The sequence below is a fragment of the Martes martes genome (genome assembly GCF_963455335.1).
Source record: "Martes martes genome assembly, chromosome: 9".
In the NCBI taxonomy this organism is placed as follows: domain Eukaryota; kingdom Metazoa; phylum Chordata; class Mammalia; order Carnivora; family Mustelidae; genus Martes; species Martes martes.
Window position 1 is genome coordinate 39,956,450 of NC_137896.1, and position 21,211 is coordinate 39,977,660.

Consider the following 21,211-nt stretch of genomic DNA (forward strand, 5'->3'; position numbering starts at 1 on the left):
CAGCAAAAGACCATACAGTCTCTTCACCAAGTTCATTTCACTGGAGAATATGAACATTCATTTGAGAATAGAGAATATGAATTTCAGAGAGTAAAATATGAAAAAGTGAATATTATTAGATGGCCAGGGGAAGCCATATAAGGAAGGGTACACAAAAGACTTAAGACATCAAAAATTAAGTGCCTGGAATTAGCTCTCAGAGGAGAAGAAAAACAACAGTGAGATCATCAATTCAGGTACTCATTTCAGAGCAATGTCAAGCTTCTGGTGCTATAAATTTGCATGGTCTTTTTTTTTTTTTTTTCTAGGCTAAAAAATAATGTTATTGATGTGCTACATTTAATGGTTCCTGTGGATAAGTCATCTTTTTTGATTACCCAAGCATACTTCCTACAGTGGCTGTTCTAAACTTTCTCCATTCTACCCCTCCTCATCCTCCCCTTCCTCTCATCCCTCTTCCTGTCTTTCTCCTCCTCCCTTTCTTCTTCATTTCTTCTTCTCCTTCTTTTCCTTCCTCTTCTCCTTCTCCTTGTCTCCAAGCCCTTTCTCCTCACAGATGGTCCTATCTCCCACTTTGCTGAAAAAAATAAAGCAGAAATCCCCTAACCTTTTATCTTCTCCATCAAAACCATCTTTGATCCAGACACATTCCCCCCATCATTCTCTTCTGTCTTGACATGATAGGTACTTTTCCCCTTTCCAAAAATTAACCTTAACATTGCATCTGAATTCCTTTATCTTTTCTGTCAAACAATACTTTGTCTCTTCAATTATTTCCAATTTCCCAGCATCATGCATATATTTCTACCTGTTCCTCCCCTTTGGCCTTCAACCATATACAGGTCTTCCCTGTCTTGGAAAACCAACCACCACCACCACCCCCCCAGGTTGCTATATTTTCCTCCATGGCTAAACTCCTATATGCATGACATCTCCATGACTATCTCTGTTCTTTCACAGCATAGTCCCTCTGTTATCAAAGAGTTCTACTCATGCTTCAGGTCTCAGCTCTGGTAACACTGGACTACAAATATGGATACCAGACATGGCTTTCCACATTTCACATTCAGTGACCTCCTCCCAGTGTTGACTGTGCCTGGCTGATATGCAACATTCATCCCATGACTTATCCTTGTCTTTCAAGCATGAAGTGGGCACACCTACTTTTCCTCTAATTTAATCTCCAAATTATTCTATTTCTTAACTGTGGACAGCATCCTAAGGTCTTTATTCCTTTTTATTTAAAAAGTTTTTCTTGGAGACTTTGTCCACTTTTATGGCTTATTTAAAACCATAAATCCTTTTCTAAAATTGCTGAGCACATTCCAAGGACCAGGTAATGTTTGGGCATCATTAATCAAATATTTGAATGATAGAAATAGGACCCTGGACTAATTGGATAATCATTGAGTTAAACATAATTATGTTTTTTATAGAAATGTAAATAAATGTAAATAAAATGTAAATAAAACAAAAAAATTATAGCGCTATAAAGAGAACTAAAATTCAAAAGTAATTTCAAAAGAACAAGCTTACTTAGAATAATAGGTTACAAAATAGTATGATACATATTTTATAAATTGTAGTAATTGTTGTAACTAGTCGCAATTTCATCTGAGTAGCCATGCTGGTGGAAGTGATTGATGTCTAAACTGAGTAAAATTAACTACCCTGAGTGGGGGTGAACCAGTGTTGCAGGCAGAAGGAGCAGCATGTACAACGGACTGTGGGAGAAGACAAAATGGCGCACACCTCCATCTACTTACAGTCAGTGGGCATTTGTGTGTCTACTGACACATCATCAAGATGACAATTATTTTTTGGAATATCTTATTTCATGTGAAGCTTCAGATAGGATTTTAAGTAGAATTCCTGACTGCCTACTGCCCATGGTCTAGTGCAGGAAAGGTCAAATGAGTGATCATAGTAAGTCTACTGTGAAAGGGAAGAACAAGTCCTAGGCTGAGGTGGACAAGATGAGGGATGTAAGCTAAGCCTTGAAACAACACTTGCACTCTGTCCAGTTATAAAACTGGTCACTGTGACAGACACAGCACTGGCAATCACACACATTGTAATTTTTTCTCACATGTGCCCTAGATAAGTGCCTCTTATATTAATTTGAGTAGGCTGACTACAGAGACAACCTCATAATCTCAATGACTTACCATGAGAAAAGTGTATTTCTTACCCACCTCACACTCCAAAGCTGTTCCAAGGAGGGAAAATACTGGTCCACACGATCATTCAGAAACCCCAGATAAAGCTGTCCTATACATTTTGTAATGGGCCTCAGTATCCAACTGTGATTCCTGGCCCAGCGTCATTACCATCACCTGGCAACTTCCTTAAAAATGCAAATCCTTGGGCGCTACCACAGACTGGCTTAATCAGAGGCTCTGACTTTAGGATCCAGAAATAGGCTCTTTACAAGCTATCCAGGTGGTCCTCAAGTTTGAGTACTGCTGCCAAGGCCCAGTGGATGAGGGTGTGGAGGACCACACAGGAGGGTATTTAGGTGCCAGTCCCAGAAGTAGCACACACTGCTTCAGCCCACAATCCATTGGCTGCTACTGAGTCATGAAGCCCAGCCTACTATTTAAGAAGCTGGGATGGTATGTATGGTTCAGCTCTGTGCTCAGAAGAAAAGTACTCCCCTCCTTACTGTTCTCACTTCTGGTTTTTCCCACCCCACCCCCCTTAAATTCATGTTCTGCTCAGTAGTCAGACTAAACTTCCTAAAAGGGCAATCTGTTATGCCACCCCCTGACAAAACCTCCATGGGTCTCATAGCCTTCTGAATGGCTTAGGTCTCCAAGGACTGGTTCTTATTGTCTCTCTGGTCACCTCCCTTGAATTCTAAACATCGGCCATCTTGAACTACAGCAATAACAACTAGCTGATCCTTTCACTCGCCACGTGCCCTCTTCTCTGAACGTTTGTGCCTCCAACTCTTCCCATGCTCCTATCCTCCTGGCCACTCCCATTCAACCTTTAGGGCTCAGCTGGGATGTGACTTAGTCCAGAAATAACTCCCTGAAACCACTTCCTAACTCTCCTTCGAGACCGGGTAAGATGTCTTCTATTAAAACAGAATAATGCTTATCACTTGGGATTTCAATCACTTGAAATCCAGAGTCTCTGGAGGACAGAGACTGTATTTACATAGTTGCTTCCTGGTTTTCCATAAAGAGCCTGGGACAGGGTAGATACTTAATGAATGTCTCCTAAGTAATTAATTCAAAGTGGCTTAATAGATGCTCAGTGGGGGCTTATAGATGAGAATGTTGATTGTACCGTACTTTGGCCAGAATTTATTAAGTCCAATATGCTCACTCTTTCTTAATTAAGTGCTGCACCAAAACTATAGCCAAGACCTTCACCTCTAAAAACAAGAGGGCTGCACACAAGTGGGACTGGTTGAAGCAAACCTATCCGCATCACGAGAAAATCAAGTCAAAGCCCCATACTGGTCACAGTTAGCCCATCTTCTTTAGAGACAAAAGTCTGCATGTCTTCCTTCCATGTGATTTTACATATGTAACTTACATAATAAATAGGAAAATAAGGAAGCCCGGTATTTGAGGTATAAGCAAATTACATTGCTTAGAAAACAGAGAAAATAAAGCTCTCTGGTGCTGATAGGACACAGAGATCTCTCAGTAGCTTAATTGTTGGATGAATCAGTCCTCCATTCCTGTGAGTGCCTCTGCCATGACTCATTCCGATGGACTAATTTTTAATTGAAAATGATAAACTCAGAGGATGTTCTCTTAAAATATATAGCAACACCCTTCACAAGGGTGTTGACAGTAAGTCATATTAGCCTCCAAAAGTTATGACAATTCCTCATGTAAAAAACATGAACAGCAGTAACTGTTGCTGCCCCAGGTCTTCTCCTCACCTGTGCGCTCGATGATCTCATGATCCCCTTGTCTAGTGGACTTTGTCTTATCAGCTACTCCTCCCTCTCCCTCTCCCTAATGTCTCCTCAGTCTGTAATCAATCATGAACACTGCTCCCATTGCCGAAAACATGCCCAAATAACAGCCGTGCCATTTGGGTTCTCTGTGAAATAGACAGTAAATGGTTGAAGTGAAAAGGTCTACTGCGGAAGAAGGTACATGAAGGTCAAATAGAGGAAGCAGAGTTGCGCAGGAGACCCAGAGAGGTGACGTCACCTGGCCAAACTCGCAGAGCTAGTAAGTGGCAGAGCCAGGATTGAAACCCCACAAATCTGACCCCAGAATCCACGTGCATAACCACCACCTATACCATCTACGTCTTATTTTATTATTTTATTATTTTAATATTTTATTATTGCTCAAATCATAGCTTTTCATAATTACTTATTATGGGCCAAACACTCCACTAAGTGCCCCATTATATACATTACCTGTTTGCCAGGTAGGCATCACTTTGCACCTTTTACATATTAGAAACCTGCATCTCCGTGAGGTTAAATAACATGCCCAGAATCATTCAGCAAAGAAGTAGCCGAATCCAAATTCACACTTCAAATCCATGCTCACAACCCTGATGCCACAGCCCTTCATACTGTCATTGCCTTTGCATTAGGACAGAGCCCCATTCATCCTTGTAATCACATAACCTAACAAATTACAGACATTGAATAAGAATTTGCTAAAAATGAGGGGCACCTGAGTGGCTCAGTGGGTTAAAGCTTCTGCCTTCGGCATGGGTCATGATCCCAGGGTCCTGGGATCCAGCCCCACATCGGGCTCTCTGCTCAGCAGGGAACCTGCTTACTCCTCTCTCTCTGCCTGCCTCTCTGCCTACTTGTGATCTCTGTCAAATAAATAAATAAATAAATAAAATCTTAAAAAAAAAAAAAAGAATTTGCTAAATGAATGAATGAATTCCAGAATTTCTGTCTGAAATTATCTTTTAAGAAGCGCCTGTTAATAGATAGTACTATTCCCAATGTTTCAGTTATCTTTTAAAAAATATTTATTTGCCATAACTGTAAAACTACAAATATAATTAATATTAGTCAATACATTAAGCATGCATACTATAAGGGGCCCAGGAACCCTAAAGGTGCTGTTTCATGAAAAGAAAAAAAAAAAGTGGAAAAGCAGATAATTCCCAAACTTCCATGTGCACAGGGATCACTGGGGAAGACTCATTAGAATGCAGATTGCCAGGCCCTACCAGCCACAGATTCCTATTAGATAGATTTGATAAGAAACCTAGAAATGCATACTTCATAATAATCTCCCAGTGAGTCTGCTGCAGATGGTCCATGAACCACATTTTGAAAAATCCAAGTGAACCACTAGTGCTACCATGAGCTCATCAACCTCTGTGTCACCTAGGAGAAATCTGAAAAAACAAATACCTTTTCCAAGGGGTCGTATTGCCCCTGGAATACAACTGTTTGATGTCCATTATCTCCTATAATGATTTTTAGAACTGTATGATAAGACCTGAGACCCATAGCATGACAGATGTATGTGCCAAATCAGCTTAGTTGAATCAGGGTGGACAGAGCATTTCATAACTATTTAAAACTTTATACTGATTCCTGTGGTTGGGGGGGAATAAGCTAATGACTCATTTTGCATAGTCAGTGTGTTTAGGACATCCCATGGATTTTTATTTTTCTTTAATAATATATCATTGAAATTAAGATGCCTTCAGTTATAAGTATTCTCTTCCATTAACTATCACTGAGTAAGAAAAAAATCCACAAAGGGAGAATTCAGTATAAATCAACAAAGAGCTACACTCTTGGGTGAGGTTAAAGAAGAAAGAGGGGAGAGTGCCTTAATTTATGTCCCCCCCACCAAAAGCAGATCCTGAGCCAGACCTTGGGTTGAGTATTTATTTAGAGGATGGTCCCTAAGAAGCACAAGCGAAGGAGTAGGGAAATGAGATGGAAGGTCATGAGGAGATTACTACTAGGAGAAACTGGACTCGGTCCCACTGAGGCCCCTTTGAGGAACTGGGCAGAGCACACCACAGACTCTCTCCCTGGAAGCATAGGAACGCTGGGGGATTATCCTTCCAATATTATCCTTCATCCTTCATCCATTGGAAATGACCAATGAAGGCTACTTCCTTCATTGGTTGAGGGTCACTCCTGGGCTTATTAAATCCCCAGTACTTTTTAGTGAAGAGCAGGTAATAAGCAAATGATACTCAGACTTCTGTATGCACAGGACCTCTGGACTGTCCTATGCCTGGGCTGAACAAGCTATCTGAGCACTGCTAGTGGAGAAGCAGAGAGATGCTTTGGGGGGGTGGGGGAGGGACTGTCCAAGTACCCAGGGCTACTGTGTCCCCTGCAACAGCAGAGGAACTCAGAAGTGGCCTGGGGGGATGACCTTAACACCAACAATAACTGCTCCAAAAAGCCAGGAGACTTGGGTGTCTTACTTTTGGCATTGACGGAAGTAGTTTTAAGAAAAAAAAAAGTCTCCCTTAAGAAGTTGAATCACAAACAGGTGCTAATCTTGAAGGTTTGTGTCCTGAATCCATATCCCAGTGTGGTTCATAGAAACCACAGGCAGGGAATTTAATTTAACTGATCTCTGGTTGGTAATGTGTCCAGTGACTAACAAGCCAATGTAAATCCTCTGTCTGAACTTGGCTTCAAGTCCAGGTTGATAGCAATTGTAGAGCCATTGATTATTCAATTCATCTCAACTTCCCAGATGTTAAAATGTAGGGAAAAAAAATGTGTCCTCAAATCAATGAAATACAGAAGTAGCAACTTAGCCACAAAATAGATACAACTTCTTTCCTGTGTAATAAAACCTTAAGGAGCACCCCTCCGCTTTCCCCCAACACCCACCCACCTACCCAAACACACACACACACATACACCCACGATGGCCACCACCACCACCACACTTCCAATAGAGGTTTCTTTGTAATGGAAGACACACACTTACTACAATATGAAAACCCATCTTCTTTCCTCCTCCAAGGTTTACAACCACACAAATAATCCATGTCCTATTGAAATCAGTAAAATAGCAACTGGATTAAATGTAACAAAGCCAGAAATCTGAAATTGGAGAGCAGCTTTTAGTATAATTCTTTCCATTTTCCAAAGGAGGCCACAAGGCAGGGAGAATGTTCCTGCTTCTTGATGCATTATTTTGGACTTCCTAAAAAAATTTACAAGCATAAAAAGTCTATATAATTCTGTAAATTGAACGAAATTAACTTCAAAAAGCCTGGTCTTCAGGCTTTTGACAATCACATATAGACTAGTCTGCACATTTTTTTTTTTTTTAAGAAAAGCATTGTGGCCTGAGATCAATAAATCAAAATTGGGTTGCCTCCTCCTCAAAGGTGAATTGTTATCCTGCTGAAGAGGTTATGTGACAGGATCTCTAGTTTGGTAAAATACATGAACAAAAAAAAGGATTAAGATTTCTTTGAGTGAAAGGGAAATTCTGGATGTTATTTTTTCTACTATGAAAGAGTTTCCTGAATTGTCTCCTAGAACAAGAGATTAAATGTCAAGTGATAAAGCAGGTGCAAGGCCCATTATTTGGTGTCCTCAAAGCCCATTCTCTCACTAAAGTTGCTGTTTCCACACAGGGATGAAGGCAGCTTGACAACTACAGAAGGAGTACCTAAGACAGTCTGAAAGAAGAGGCAAAAATGCAGCCAGGGGGCTAGGGATCTCTTGGTTGTCAAAATTCTAACCCTTAGTCAAGATCATCAGTCAAGACAAAAGCAAAATTCAGCTGTCAGGAGTTAATCAAGCTGTAAAGCAATAGGCCAGCCAGTAAGATGCTCAGCATCCCTGGGTTCAGGAAGAGGACTGGGCAGCCCAGTGATGTCAGCCCCAGGAAGCTAGTGCTACAGCATGAATCCAGGGGAACTTCTGAAGACTGGAGAATGACATCATCACAGATCCAACCATTGTTGATTGACCACCGCCTTTAGTCCCAGGGCCCTCAGATCCTCTGGTGCCCAAGGAAGCCAGGAAACCTTATGCTGCTCATGCTTAGAATCTTTTCCCTAAATTCCAAACCAAGCCACCATGTACTTCTAACCCCAAGGGTAGGAGTTCCAGAGTGGCATAAACCTGGTTTTCCAGATTAAAGAGGACAGAGTGAGCCCATCTCTAAAAGGTTAATCAAACCACCAAGCTTCAGCTCTAAAATACCTGGCAGCGAAGTATGACCCATGCTCCAGAGCCGTGGAGACCCTGTGGGAGGGGAGATCCTTAGCACACCAGTATTTCTACCGAGCCAGCTGCCACTGACCACAGAGAAGTCCCTGGCATCTGATGGGGACCTATTTTCTTCATTATGAATAAGTTTGTGCTACCTTCCCCCACCCAAGCCATCTTAAGAATGTGAAAGACATTCAAGTCCATTGCCTTCAGATGGATTCGCATCCCAAATTCCAGTCTTATTTCAGCTCTCTCACCAGTGACACTAGTGTTGGGTGAAGTGTTAGAAACAGCCTAGGAGTGGAGTTAGGAGAAATTTTAGTTCTCACCTCGTAGCTGGGTGGCCTGGGGCAGCCATGCCACTTCTCTGAGACCCGGTGTCCACATCTGTGGAAGGGTTTGGTTGGGTTGGAATATGGTCAGGGATCTTTTTTATTCCTTGAGGGGTGCAGTCCTATTCAAACAACAAGAAATAGCATAGACCTACAGCCTAAAAGCCCCTAAACAGAGGAGGTTAACAAAGATAACATTGACCTCTCACAGGTAACTTTGAATTCTCTTTAGTAAAAAGGCTTCTGACTGAGTTTAATAGCAGTTACACATTTAGTTACATAGTTAGTGGATGTGGCCTAGACAGACTTTTAGGGTGTATGCGTGTATGTGTGTGTTTGCTGATAGTAATAAACACTCAGAAGGCATAAAAATGGTTAAATCCAAAGAAACTCAAAGATTAAGATCCAGGTATCTGTGATAGGACTTTGTGAAGAAAAGCTAAATGGAAAAAAATGGGCTTGGGTTTAATACCAGGTATGTTTAAAAACTTTTCCTAGCAAGGAAAATTGTATCTTTTTTTTTTTTTTTTTTTTTTTGGAGGCTAAAAGAATTGATGTTAGGGGCCAAGACCAGAAATGGAATTATTGTAGCAGAACTGAATATACTTACTTACAGTTCAGAGCCCTCTGATAACTGTCCTCTGGTGCTGCTGTAAATCTGCTAGTTATTTCTTGGATGCAGCTTTCTTCCTGGGTATAGATTTCTAGTACTTTGGTCATGGACAAAGGTGATGCACTCGGTCTTATTAAATGTTCAGAATAAATTGTGCTATTTAGGAAAATGTAACATACAAAAAGGGCAAAATCTAGTGGAAATCATTAAGGAGTCTATAATTAAGGATACATAGGATTAAATTATTCTTTGACTCAAGAATTATATACTTAATTGTGCAGGATTTCAACCAAAGCTGTCAGAGGCACTTTCTTTCAGGAGCCTTAAGTGTACAATGAAGTTTCTGAGAATCCAGCTTTGGTGATTGCCACCAGTAAGTTCCTTCCTTAGGAAAGATGCCACATGAAGATGAAAGATGCCATTGAAGAAGCCAAAGCTGCCCCACTGTGGCTTCTTACACAGTTAAAACCCTATTAGAGTGCAAGAATCAAGAGACTCCTTTGGAAAAAATACGTATCTCTGTATTCACGAGGACCCTGCTGTGTGCAGATTTATCTGGTTGCTTTAGAGAAACAAAAGCCACAAACGGTGTGTGATGGTGTGGGGGGGAGTTTCAGAGACACCCAATTTGTATTATTCCTGCTGGGAAGACCCTGATCTGAGACCAGTGCTGGCAGCCCCCAGCTGAGAAGGGCCTCCTTGTGGTCTCCATTCCTACCAGGCTCTGGAGGGGGTGGGGAAGGCATAATGAGGCCCACTGAGAATTATTAGATGCTTAACTGGGCCCTGGAAAAGGGAAAGAAAAAGCCAGACTTGTAGAATATGATCAGCATCTAGCTCAGTTAAGCCAAACATGACAATACCTGGAAAGCCTTCAGTGGTCATGATCATGTACAGAGGAACTTGAACTGTTTTCAGAATTGGTGGGAGCAGCACAGCCAGCAGCAGGTGGGGGGTGGAGGAAGAGTCCAAAGGAATGGGCCTAAGGGAGTCTGGCTGAAGATGTGCAAAGCTGAGTCCTTCAGATGTTTTATAGACAAGAGATATTTCTACCCATCCAAATGCCTAGTATGGGTGCGGAACATCTGAAACTGATTCAGCCAGTGGCCCCCAGTTTACATGCCATCTGCTTGTCCTCCAAGATTTTTCTTTACCCCCTTCAGAAAAGGTGAATCACTCTCTCCTTTGTGCTGCTGCAATTCTTGGTAATAATGTCACTTAACTTGCAAGCAGTTAACTCCCTCTCTCCTCTCTCTGTCTCTCTAGCTCTCTGTCTCTTCTAATGCTCTCTCTGTCTCTCTCTCTCTCTTTCTCACTTAGCTAGCTTGTGAACTTCATGAAGGCAGCAATATGCCTCATTCATTTTGTCTCCCAGCCCATGGTAAGCACTGAAATATCCGGTGGACATTTTTTTTTCTTTTCTTCCTAAATATTGGCTTTTCTGTAGAGCAGTTATTTGGACAATAGCCAATGAATTTCCAGACCATTCTCAGATGACTATATGGAGGCACATCATCTGGTAAAACACAAAAGAAGAATCTGTGTATATTATGTCCCCACCCCCCAGTTACTGCCACTGTCTTTCATCTCCTACTGAAGACAGCTTCTGATTTTGATCAGAGTAGAATATGCCCAATATATGATACATGAAGAAGCATGTTGCCATGGAAAAGGGTATCTTGTAGAAATACGTGAATTTTCCACCTGCATGATCCTGTCAGCTTAATCATTCATTATTTGACTTTGGAGAGGGAGCCATGGGCATATATCTGCAGTGTTTGTCCAAGTGATCGAAAGAGGCAGTGTGGTCAAGTAGCAGCTTTGCACTGAGGTTTTGGGGAGAAAGTAGATTAGGTAGGGGACAGCTGCTTTCTAATTATACCTTTGTCCCAAAGAAGTATCAACTAAATAGAAATAAAGCATATCAGTCTTCTCATACTGCCACAACAAAGTACCATGTATAAATAATGGAAATTAATTTTCTTTGAGTTCTAGAGGCTGGGAAGTCCCAAGTTCAAGGTGTTGGCCAATTTGATTTCTGGTGGGAGTTCTCTTTCCGACCTGTAGATGGCCTCCTCCTCACTGTGTCCTCCCATGACAGAAGCGCGTTCTCTCTCACTCTCTTTCTCTTCTTATAAGGCCACAGCACTATCAGATTAGGGCCTCAACGTTATTTAACCATAGTTATCTCCATAAAGGCCCTATCTCCAAATACAGTTACATTGGGGATTGGAGCACCCAACATATGATTTTAGAGAGAAACAAGCTTTCAGGCTATAACATCAAGTCTATAATCAGAACTGTCATTTGATAAATATGCCTAAAACCAGATGCTGACAAGGGTTAAGTGTCTGTGAGACTTGTAGGGAATACTCAGCCACACAAGTCAGTGCAGTCTGTGCACCTGGTCTTGGGCTTAAAATGGTGGTGTGAAGCCAGATTTCTAACCTCACTCTCCCCCAAATAACAATACGAAAGGAGAGAAATACAATAAGCAAAGGAAGAACACCAACAAAATCAGTAATCAGACAAAAGAGTGGGCTGGTAGTCAACAAAAGAAAAGGTACATTTTCTTTTTTTCTTTTTTTTTTTTTTTGAAGATTTTATTTATTTATTTGACAGAGATCACAAGTAGGCAGAGAGGCAGGCAGGAGAGAGAGGAGGAAGCGGGCTCCCTGCTGAGCAGAGAGCCTGATGCGGGACTCGATCCCAGGACCCTGGGATCATGACCCGAGCCGAAGGCAGAGGCTTTAACCCACTGAGCCACCCAGGCACCCCGGAAAAGGTACATTTTCAGAAATGCTGAAAGCATGAGCCTGATGTTGCTCCAGCCTACCCCCCAAATCTACCAGGCTCAGAAATAACCCCGAATAGGATCTTACTAGCTACCATTTACGTCCCCAACTGGGAGAGGAACAGCCCAAAGGAAACTTCCACAAAAGTATATAGTCAGCCTTGAACACCTTTTATTTCACCCTTCCCTGAAGAGACAGGAAAACCCTTCTGTAATTCTCCATTTCAATTATCTCCTGCTGGGAGTAAAATGGGAGAAGAAAAGCAGACCAGTAACAAATGCCTAGAACTAATTACCTCTAGTAAAAACCAGGAATTTCACCAAATAGAAGACAAAAGAGAAAATCAGTAAGGCAAGATCTCTGGGGCACCTGGGTGGCTCAGTTGGTTAAGCATCTGACTGACTCTGGTAGTGATCTCAGGGTCCTGGAATCCAGCCCCACATAGACCCTCCTCCCCCCACAATCAGGGAGGAATCTACTTCCCTTTCTCCTTCTGCCCCTCTCTCTCCCCTTCTCAGTGCTCTTTTTCTCTCTCTCAAGTAAATAGATGAAATCTTTAAAAAAAAAAAAAAAAAAAGGTAAAATCTTCTGAGTGTGCAAGAAGCAAGGGAAGAGGAGTTTGAGAGCCCCCAGTGACACCTCCATGAGGAAGGACTTGCCCTCTCTACCCCAGGAGTCTGTGTAGCGTTCTTGTGGAGTTTATTCCCCAGTCTGGGAGGCTGAGACAAAAACAACAACAACAACAACAACAAAAACAAAACAAAACAAACAAATAGAAACAGCAAAGGAGAATAGAGAAGCTCCAGGACGGTCTGTCTGTCTCTCTCTCTCACTCACTCACTCTCACTTGAGAAATCTGGAACAAATAATGTGGTACATAGCTCTGGCTACTTTACCCCTCTTAAAGAAAGTCCTCAAAAGAAAACACTCTCCTGTGTAGCTCCTGAAGGACCAACGGGCCGCAGATACTTTGCTAAAGAAGAAGCATGCTAATGAATATGTCACACATCTCACCCTACAAGCACTAGAAGCCATGACAGAGAAGAGAAAGGAAGGAAGGAAGCCAGTAAGCATGCAAGCCAGCAAAACACAGATGAAGAAGTTATTGTGGAAGAAAACACAACTCCAGACAAAGAGAAAAAGTCCTTATAATAGCTATAAAAGAATTTCAAAAGAACATTAAAGATCTTGAAGTTAAGGTGATAAAATGGCATAATGATCTCAAATGTAAGCATGAAGGAGACACATTTTTCAACCGTTAGCAAAATAAATCAATTAAAAACAGCAAAGACCAAGTTACTGACAAAGAAAAAAGGCTTGAGATGATCACAGTGAAAAAGAACACAGAAACTCTAAAACAATTCGAGAAAAAATGATATATATAGAAGAGAGAGGGAATAAATTGCTCTATGTGGGAACAGTTGGTGTCCCTGAAATTTAGAAGTCAAGATATAGAAGAGAAAACTCCCTAAAGTGAAGGGAATGATCTAATGGGCAGGCCATGTTCCAAAAAAATCAATACAGAAATACCCCAAGAACATGTCTTTAACAAATTAATTAATTTAATTAACATTAATAAATTAAAGTATTAGTATGTGTTCAAGAAAAACTAGGCCTAAATCAAGCTCATAACTTTATAGTTATGATTGCTATGGGACAAAATTAAGAAGCAATGTCAGGACTGAGTCGATTAAAATGTATTATTAAGAATGGCAACTATCACCACAATAATGCATAGCAAGCCATCTTCAATCTCATGGGCTTAGAACAATAATCATCTATCTTCTGTTCATGGATATGAGAATCAACTACATTTAGTGTGGGTTAGGAAGGAAGTCAGGCTGAGTTAAACCCAGGTCATACTCTCCTTGGATCAACTGCTCCCTAAAGCATGTTGATCTTAGGGTAAAAGGCAGGAGCATGAGAAGTCAACCCCAACTGTACAAATGTATTTCAAGTATCCAAATGGCCAAAACAAATTCCATGGCCAAGTCCAATATCAAGGGACAGTGACATAGACTTCCATGATGGTAAAGGATGGGAAGTGAACATTTCTGAATAATTATCTAATCCACCACATTAATTGTGAGGTTGGAAGATAAATAAGGCAAACGTTGTCAAGACAGTTCAAGAATACCACCTTAATTTGGGTCATTACCAATCACTTTAAATCCAGACAGGCCCAGCTCTCTCTATGGCTATCATGACACCTATGAAACTATATACTCTAAGAAATAATTATTTCTTAGAGTCATTATACTCTAAGAAATAATTATTTCTTAGAGTCATTCTGTTTGTTGCATGGAGTTTATTGTTAACACAAATCTCAAAAGAAAAAGTTGAAGGACCCTCCAACATCTCTCTATGTTTATGTATTAAAAATCTGGTTAACTGCATTCTATGAGCATCTGAGTATCTTTTCTTTATGATGAGTCCTGCTTAATTTATTACTTTTTATGTAATACAACTGACCTACAAAAGGTTACCATAATCAAGGCTTTGAGGAGGACAGTTGCTTTTGGTAATTGAAAATGAAAAAGGTACTGAATGTCCCAGACACTTTCTATTTTAGCATCTTTCATCTCCTGCTAGGAGCCCTGAAATGTATCTCTTGTTTGTGTTCTAAGCCGTAGCAATCAAAGTAGGGGGAGGGATGGGCAAACTGGAGTAAACAAGCTGTAGAGGCAATTTTTGCTTTGATCAGATTCTGTTGTCTATATGAAATGGACTCATTTCTCTGGGGCACTCAGTTGCATTGCCCAGGAGGGTAAAAGCTGATAGGATAATACCAGTTCCACATCACACACGTCAGAGTAACAAATGTCTGTCATTCCTCTCCTTCTTCCCAAATACATCACACACACACACACACACACACACACACCACTCACTGCACACAGTCATATATTCATACCACATGCACATATCCTGCATACTCATGATATTAAATAAATTAATAATGTCTATGAAACATACCCTCTAGAGTGTTTGGAAACAGATCTGACAGATGATGCCTCTCTCTGCTCCTGGAATGCTGCAATATATAGAGCTACAACTTTGATTTCTGTTTTTATCTCCCTGTGTCATGGATCTCATGCTAATCTGTGCCAATATGGTGACATAACCTGAGATTTCTCATATGAATGTTTTGTATTACAAAATAATAAGATTGGAAAGACAAAACTTATGTTCACTATTTTTTGATCTGCCTTTTGGGTTTTGCTTTCTTCAACTTCTTCCTCTGTCTCTCACCCAGGTCTTAAAAGTGTTCTGTGTCTTCATTTCCATTGAGCATTGTTTAATTGACTAGCATCCTGCCTATTAGATAAAAAGTTATCCATGATGCCACAGGGGTTTCTCCATAATAACACCAAAGGGTTATTATCATTGATAGTAATGACCTTGAAAGATATTTCACGGAAGAATCGGCCACAGGTACCTTTAAATCCCACTACAAACAACAACCCTGAAGGGAAAGTCAGGGAAGCAATGTATAGTGTCAGGTCAATAAATTTCCCTTTCAGAGTAATCATTTCTTATAAAAATAATAATAATAATAATGAGGCGCTTGGGTGGCTCATCATTAAGCATCTGTCTTTGGCTCAGGTCATGATCCCAGGTCCTTGGATCCAGCCCCGCATAGGGGCTCCCTGTTCAGCAGGAAGCCTGCTTCTCCCTCTTCCTCTCCCCCTGCTTGTGTTCCCTCTCTCTCTCTCTTTCTCTGTCGAATAAATAAAATCTTAAAAAATAATAACAATACTGTTATGTGTTAATTAGTTCTGATGGTGTCTCAGAGAGTCAAACAAGGAGTTAGAACATATTATAAGTTAGACAAGGAGTTAGAACATTCTGTAGTCATTTTAGTAGTGAAAAAGCCAAGGCTTCTAAATACTGAGATTTGGCAAAAGTCATTAAAAAAATTAAGTGACTAACAGAATATCCTCTTATGACATATGTGTTTATGTCTTGCCCATTTTCTATTGGGGTCCCTGTCTCTCCTGTTATTTTGTCTATTTATTTCTTTTTATTCAGTACAGGAATCAGTAATATATATTACAAATAGCTTCTTCCACTCTGTTTTATTTTTACTTTCTTAATGGTGTGTTTCCATAAATTAATGTTAATTTTAGTATTGTCCAGATTGTCATATTAGTCTTTTCCCTGAGGGTTATTGTTTTGTTTTTCCTGTGTAAGAAATTTTTGCCTAATGATGTGAAGGTCTTTTTCCAAGTTACCTTTCACACTTAGTTCTAAAATCTACCTGAAATTGATTTTTGAGTATGGTGAAAACTATTCCTTCAGTGTAGGCAGTGTAGGTCTACTGTTTTTGTCCCTGAACAAATTATGATTCTTTTTCCCTGAAATTTTATTTCAAATTCAAATTTGAAAGACACTTTTGTTTGGTATGAAATTTTGCACTGATGATTTTAGCACTTTGAAGATGCCATTTCTTTGTTTCTACCTTCCATTATTTTTGCTGAGAAGGCATCTGGAAGTCCTGTCATTGCTATTTTGATGTATGCTAGATAATTTTATCTTACTTTTTAACCTTGGCTTTCAGCAGTTTTTGAACAACTGGACTGTATGATACTTGCTTTGCATTAATTTTTCTTGGAGATCAGAGCACTTTTAAGACAGTGGTTTGATATCCCATTAATTGGGGGAAATTATTCATTATATCTTAAATATTGCTTTTGCCACATTACACACTGGATAGACCCTATCTCATATGTCTACTAACTCTTTTCTATATTTTTCGTTATGTATTTTATAGTTTCTTCTAATCTAGCTTTCAGTTTACTAATCCCTTCTTTGGCTGTGTCTAATGGCTGCCAAATGCACCTACTAAATGAATCACTTCAATTATATATATTTCCCAGTTCTGGAATTTACATCTGACATTTTAAATAGTGCCTAGTTATCTGATAAACTCCTTTGCCATGGATATTCTCCAAATTGGCATTTAATTCTTAAATATACTAATTACTATTTTTAAATTATCTCTATGATATCCAGATCTCTAACTTATCTCTACATGTTGTCTTATTCTCTTGGATTTCAATGATTTGCTCTTGTTCTTCTGGAATGCCAGGTAATTTTTTATTGAATGCTGGACACTGTGTGTGAATAATTATAGAGACAGCTTGAGGCTCTGGGTGGTTTTATCTCATTTGGGGAAGGATTTATTTTTGCTTCTGACAGGCCAGTAAGAGTGAGCAGAGCACTACTATATAATCAGGAATTGAATTCATTAAAAGTTGGACTTCAGGACTTCAGAGCTGGTCTATATCAGGTTCATCCTTGCCTCCAGAATATAACCCTTCAGGTGCCCCACAGAAGACTTGAGTACTTTTCTAGGCACCTCTTCCTTGGCTAGCCCTGATCTCCAAGTTTTGCCCCACCCCACCCCCCCAGGCCTCATAAGACCTCTGGAGGCTCTGTTCAACTTGTTGGCACATGTGGAATGTCAGACTCACCATGTTATACCTCCTCGAGCTTGTGTGAATTGATGGCTCTTTACTGAGTGAAAATAGTTTCTTAAATAACCTCTCCAGTGTTCCTAACGATTACTGGTAGGAGGGTTAGTCTACATCATGATAATTCATCTTAGGCTGAAATCCCTTTCTCAGTATAATTTCAATTTGCATTTCTTTCATTATGAGCAAAGTGAATCATCTTTCATGTGATTACAGGCCATTTTTTTTAAATGAACTGTCTGTTAAATTTCTTGCTCAGGGGCACCTGGGTGGCTCAGTGGTTTAAGCCTCTGACTTTGGCTTGGGTCATGATCTCAGGGTCCTGGGATTGAGCCCCACATCAGGCTCTCTGCTTGGCGGGGAGCCTGCTTCTCCCTCTCTCTGCCTGCTGCTCTGCCTGCTTATGATCTCTCTCTCTCTGTCAAGTAAATAAATAAAATCTTAAAAAAAAAATTTCTTGCTCAACTTTCTACCCAGTTTTTGATCTTAATCTGTATTTTTAGAAGTACTTTAAAGATATTAACCCTTTCTCTATAGTAAAAGGTATAAGAATTTTCCTTCAATTTATAGTATTTTTCTTCTAAACATTTCTTATGGTATTTTTTCCATCCAAAAATGTATTATGTTTATATGAAATCAAATATTTCCATTTCTCCCCAATTCTGTTTTGAAGCATAATTAACCAAGATTTCCTGCTCCAAGCCTTAAAGAAATCCATCAATGATTTCTTCTGTAATTGTGCCTAGAGAAATGTGTTGATGAGAAATTGAAAATGGTCCACTTTTTAGAATTAGTACAGTGAGAAAGAATATGATATGGTTTTAAGTCCAGTTGGGAGGTTCAAGTTTTCTTTCCCTTTCCCAACTTCATCCTCAGTAACTAAAGAAAACAACTTATGGGCACAGTTACTTTCACTTGAAGGCTTGGGATCTATTGGTCATTTCTTTTCTTCTGTTATCCTTTTCCTGATTTCTCTCATCTACCTTCATTTCATCAATGTTACTTCTACATTGATATTTCGCAAATACCCACATGCCTGTTCACAGTTCGCTTCCTCAGGATTGGATGCAAAAGCTTGTTTGGCATCTCCACTTATATGGCCCTGCCCTTCAGGCTTCAAATCTAAAGTGGCTTTCTTCACTTCCCTCCACTCTGCTTGTTTTATATGTCTTCAAGTACTGACCTTCCTACCATCCATCCACCAGGGTTCAGAGATTGGTCATCTTTGAGTCAGACTTCATGACTGTCAGCTTCAGTACATCATTATCAGAGGGCAAGATCTATCTTTGAGGATCCCTTCCTTTGAAGAGATTATAAACTGGAACTTTACCATCCCTGCTTCTTACTTACCAACAGGCACACCAAGTTTAACATACTCTGAGCTCAATACGTACTCACGAAATGAAAATGCACCCAACCTTATGCTTTAAAAAAGTATAGAAATAATATCAATTTTGAAATTATAGATTGCCAGACCTTTACCTGTATCTATATTTCTAAATGCCCCTGGCCTTCAAGTTGTGAAATCCTAATAGGTATTTAACTAAGATGGAAGATATTGTCGTCCTTTAGGCTATCAGGAAAATTTCTCACAATAAGAAAAAACAACCCACTTACTACTACATTTAAGCATGTTCTATAGCTTCAGCCACAGCAAATGGATGACACACTGTACAAAATAGAGATCAATCACAACAGAAATTAATGAAGACGTGATTCTCAGCAATTAAAAATGGCAGCATCTGAGAATGTCTCCTAGGAAGGCATCTAAGCCGTTCATTTTGTGTTTGAACAAAAAAAACCTCACTGCCGGGAAGATAAATCTTTCAGCTTTTAGGCATGCCTAAGGCAAAACAGGTTTTCTTTTCTCCCTTTTCTCTTCAAAGGTTAAGCTACATAAACTTACACACACACACACATCCACACACGCACATCCACATGCACACGTACACACACACACACACATTTCCCTAAATTTAAATTGTAGGTTGTTCTGATTAAACCAAGTTTCCTGCTTTCATGCTACCAGATTTTTAATTTGAGAAATTGTGTATGTATGTATGCGATTATCTCACAAATTAAAGAGAATTTAGATGACAGCGCTAAAGAATTCAGGCAACTCAACCCACTGTTTCCTCCCTTAACCTTTTCTGCAAAAGAAGTTGAATCCCAGGAGTATTTTTAAATTTAAGAGGGCAATGGAGGGTGACAGAACAATTGGCAGTCAGGCTGTTCTAATTCTCTATTAATCAAGGACTATCTTCTTTCTTTCAGCTCAAGGCGAGGACACACCTAGAGTTCCTGTGCAAAGCGAAGGGTCTGGCTACACAGAAAACTCTCCAAGTCCCGATGGTAAAGTTCTGAGCTATTTGAGCTCATGCAAACTACAAATCTGACACATTTTCTGTGTGTAATCTAGGATTAAAGGAGCTATCTATTCTATGAAGCAACATATTCAGTTAGAACAAGGTAAAGTTCAAAAACCATGTTCTCCTAGGAACTAATAAAATTGGCAGCCTTTAAAAAAACTGATGCTAGCTGTTTTATAACACTATGTGCCTCAGTTGTTAATCACAGCTCATAATACAGAGGCCATAGTGGGTAATACCAAGGGTAAACTAGACTGAAGTCCAGCTGGTGAACTTGATGGGAGTATCTCTTACTTCGCAAAAAGCACTTGCCCAAAGTTATCCCTGCTCTATAGGGACTCCGGGAAACATTCAGGAGAGCCCTGACTTGAGTTTGGGCTAAGGTCATCTTGGACCTTCATCATTTAACCTCACTATATCACTTCAGATGGCTTGGCCAAAAACACAGTGGATCTTTAAAATCACCTTAGAAATCAGTTTACAAAATTGTCTTTATTCACATCTCATTTTGAAGGTACCTGAATACTCTGAGCCTGAGAAATATTAATATACCGCCCCCACCCCGTATAATGATTCTGGGAATGCTTGGAAATATTACTTGGTTTAAAAAAACAATTATTGGGGTGCCTGGGTGGCTCAGTGGGTTAGGCCTCTGCCTTCGGCTCAGGTCATGATTCCAGGGTCCTGGGATCGAGCCCCGCATTGGGCTCTCTGTTCAGTGGGGAGCCTGCTTTCCCCTCCCTCTCTGCCTGCCTCTCTGCCTACTTGTGATCTCTGTCTAATAAATAAATAAAATCTTTAAAAATAAATTAAAAACAATTATTTGTGAATATATGATTTAGTAAAAATTTGATTCTACTAGCCCCCAAAGCTCAAGAGAACTAAAATTGGTTGGTTAACAACTGTTCATATATGCCTTGCTGTTTGGTTCATTTTAGCCAAAGGAAAAAAAGCTAATTACTTTGAATTAATAATGACCTTGGGAAAATTTCAACTGGTAAAAGCTACTTGGTGAATTTACTTGGTGGTTGTTTTTTTTTTTTTTTTTTAAGATTTTATTTATTTGTGTGACAGACAAAGATCACAAGTAGGCAGAGAGGCAGGCAGAGATAGAGGAGGAAGCAGGCTCCCTGCTGAGCAGAGAGCCCAATGTGGGGCTCAATCCCAGGACCCTGGAATCATGACCTGAGCCGAAGGCAGAGGCTTTAACCCACTGAGCCACCCATGTGCCCCTACTTGGTGGTTTTAAATAGAGTTTGCTGTACTAGGTATTCCACCCTGCTATAAGCTTCTCATCACCTGAATTTCCTCCCTTAATCATAAGCCCTTCCATACAAACCGATTTTTTTTTTTTAACTCATGGGTTGCATTACCTAGAAGAATAATGTTTTTCAACCTCAGATCCATTAAAGGCTACCACATGTTAGTCATGCTCAGTTGAATGAAACCTGCCGCAGGTTTCAT

At 40.0% G+C, this 21,211-nt stretch overlaps 1 protein-coding gene across 3 annotated transcripts in view; it reads left to right on the forward strand.

Moving 5' to 3' along the window:
* Positions 1-21,211, forward strand: part of MACROD2 (mono-ADP ribosylhydrolase 2) — a 1,916,992-nt gene that overhangs the window by 1,888,642 nt on the left and 7,139 nt on the right. For all 3 annotated transcript variants that reach the window (XM_080814553.1, XM_080814554.1, XM_080814555.1), the window contains one exon: positions 19,653-19,730. In XM_080814553.1, coding sequence (XP_080670679.1) covers positions 19,653-19,730 — 78 coding nt within the window. The remainder of the gene's footprint in view (positions 1-19,652; positions 19,731-21,211) is intronic.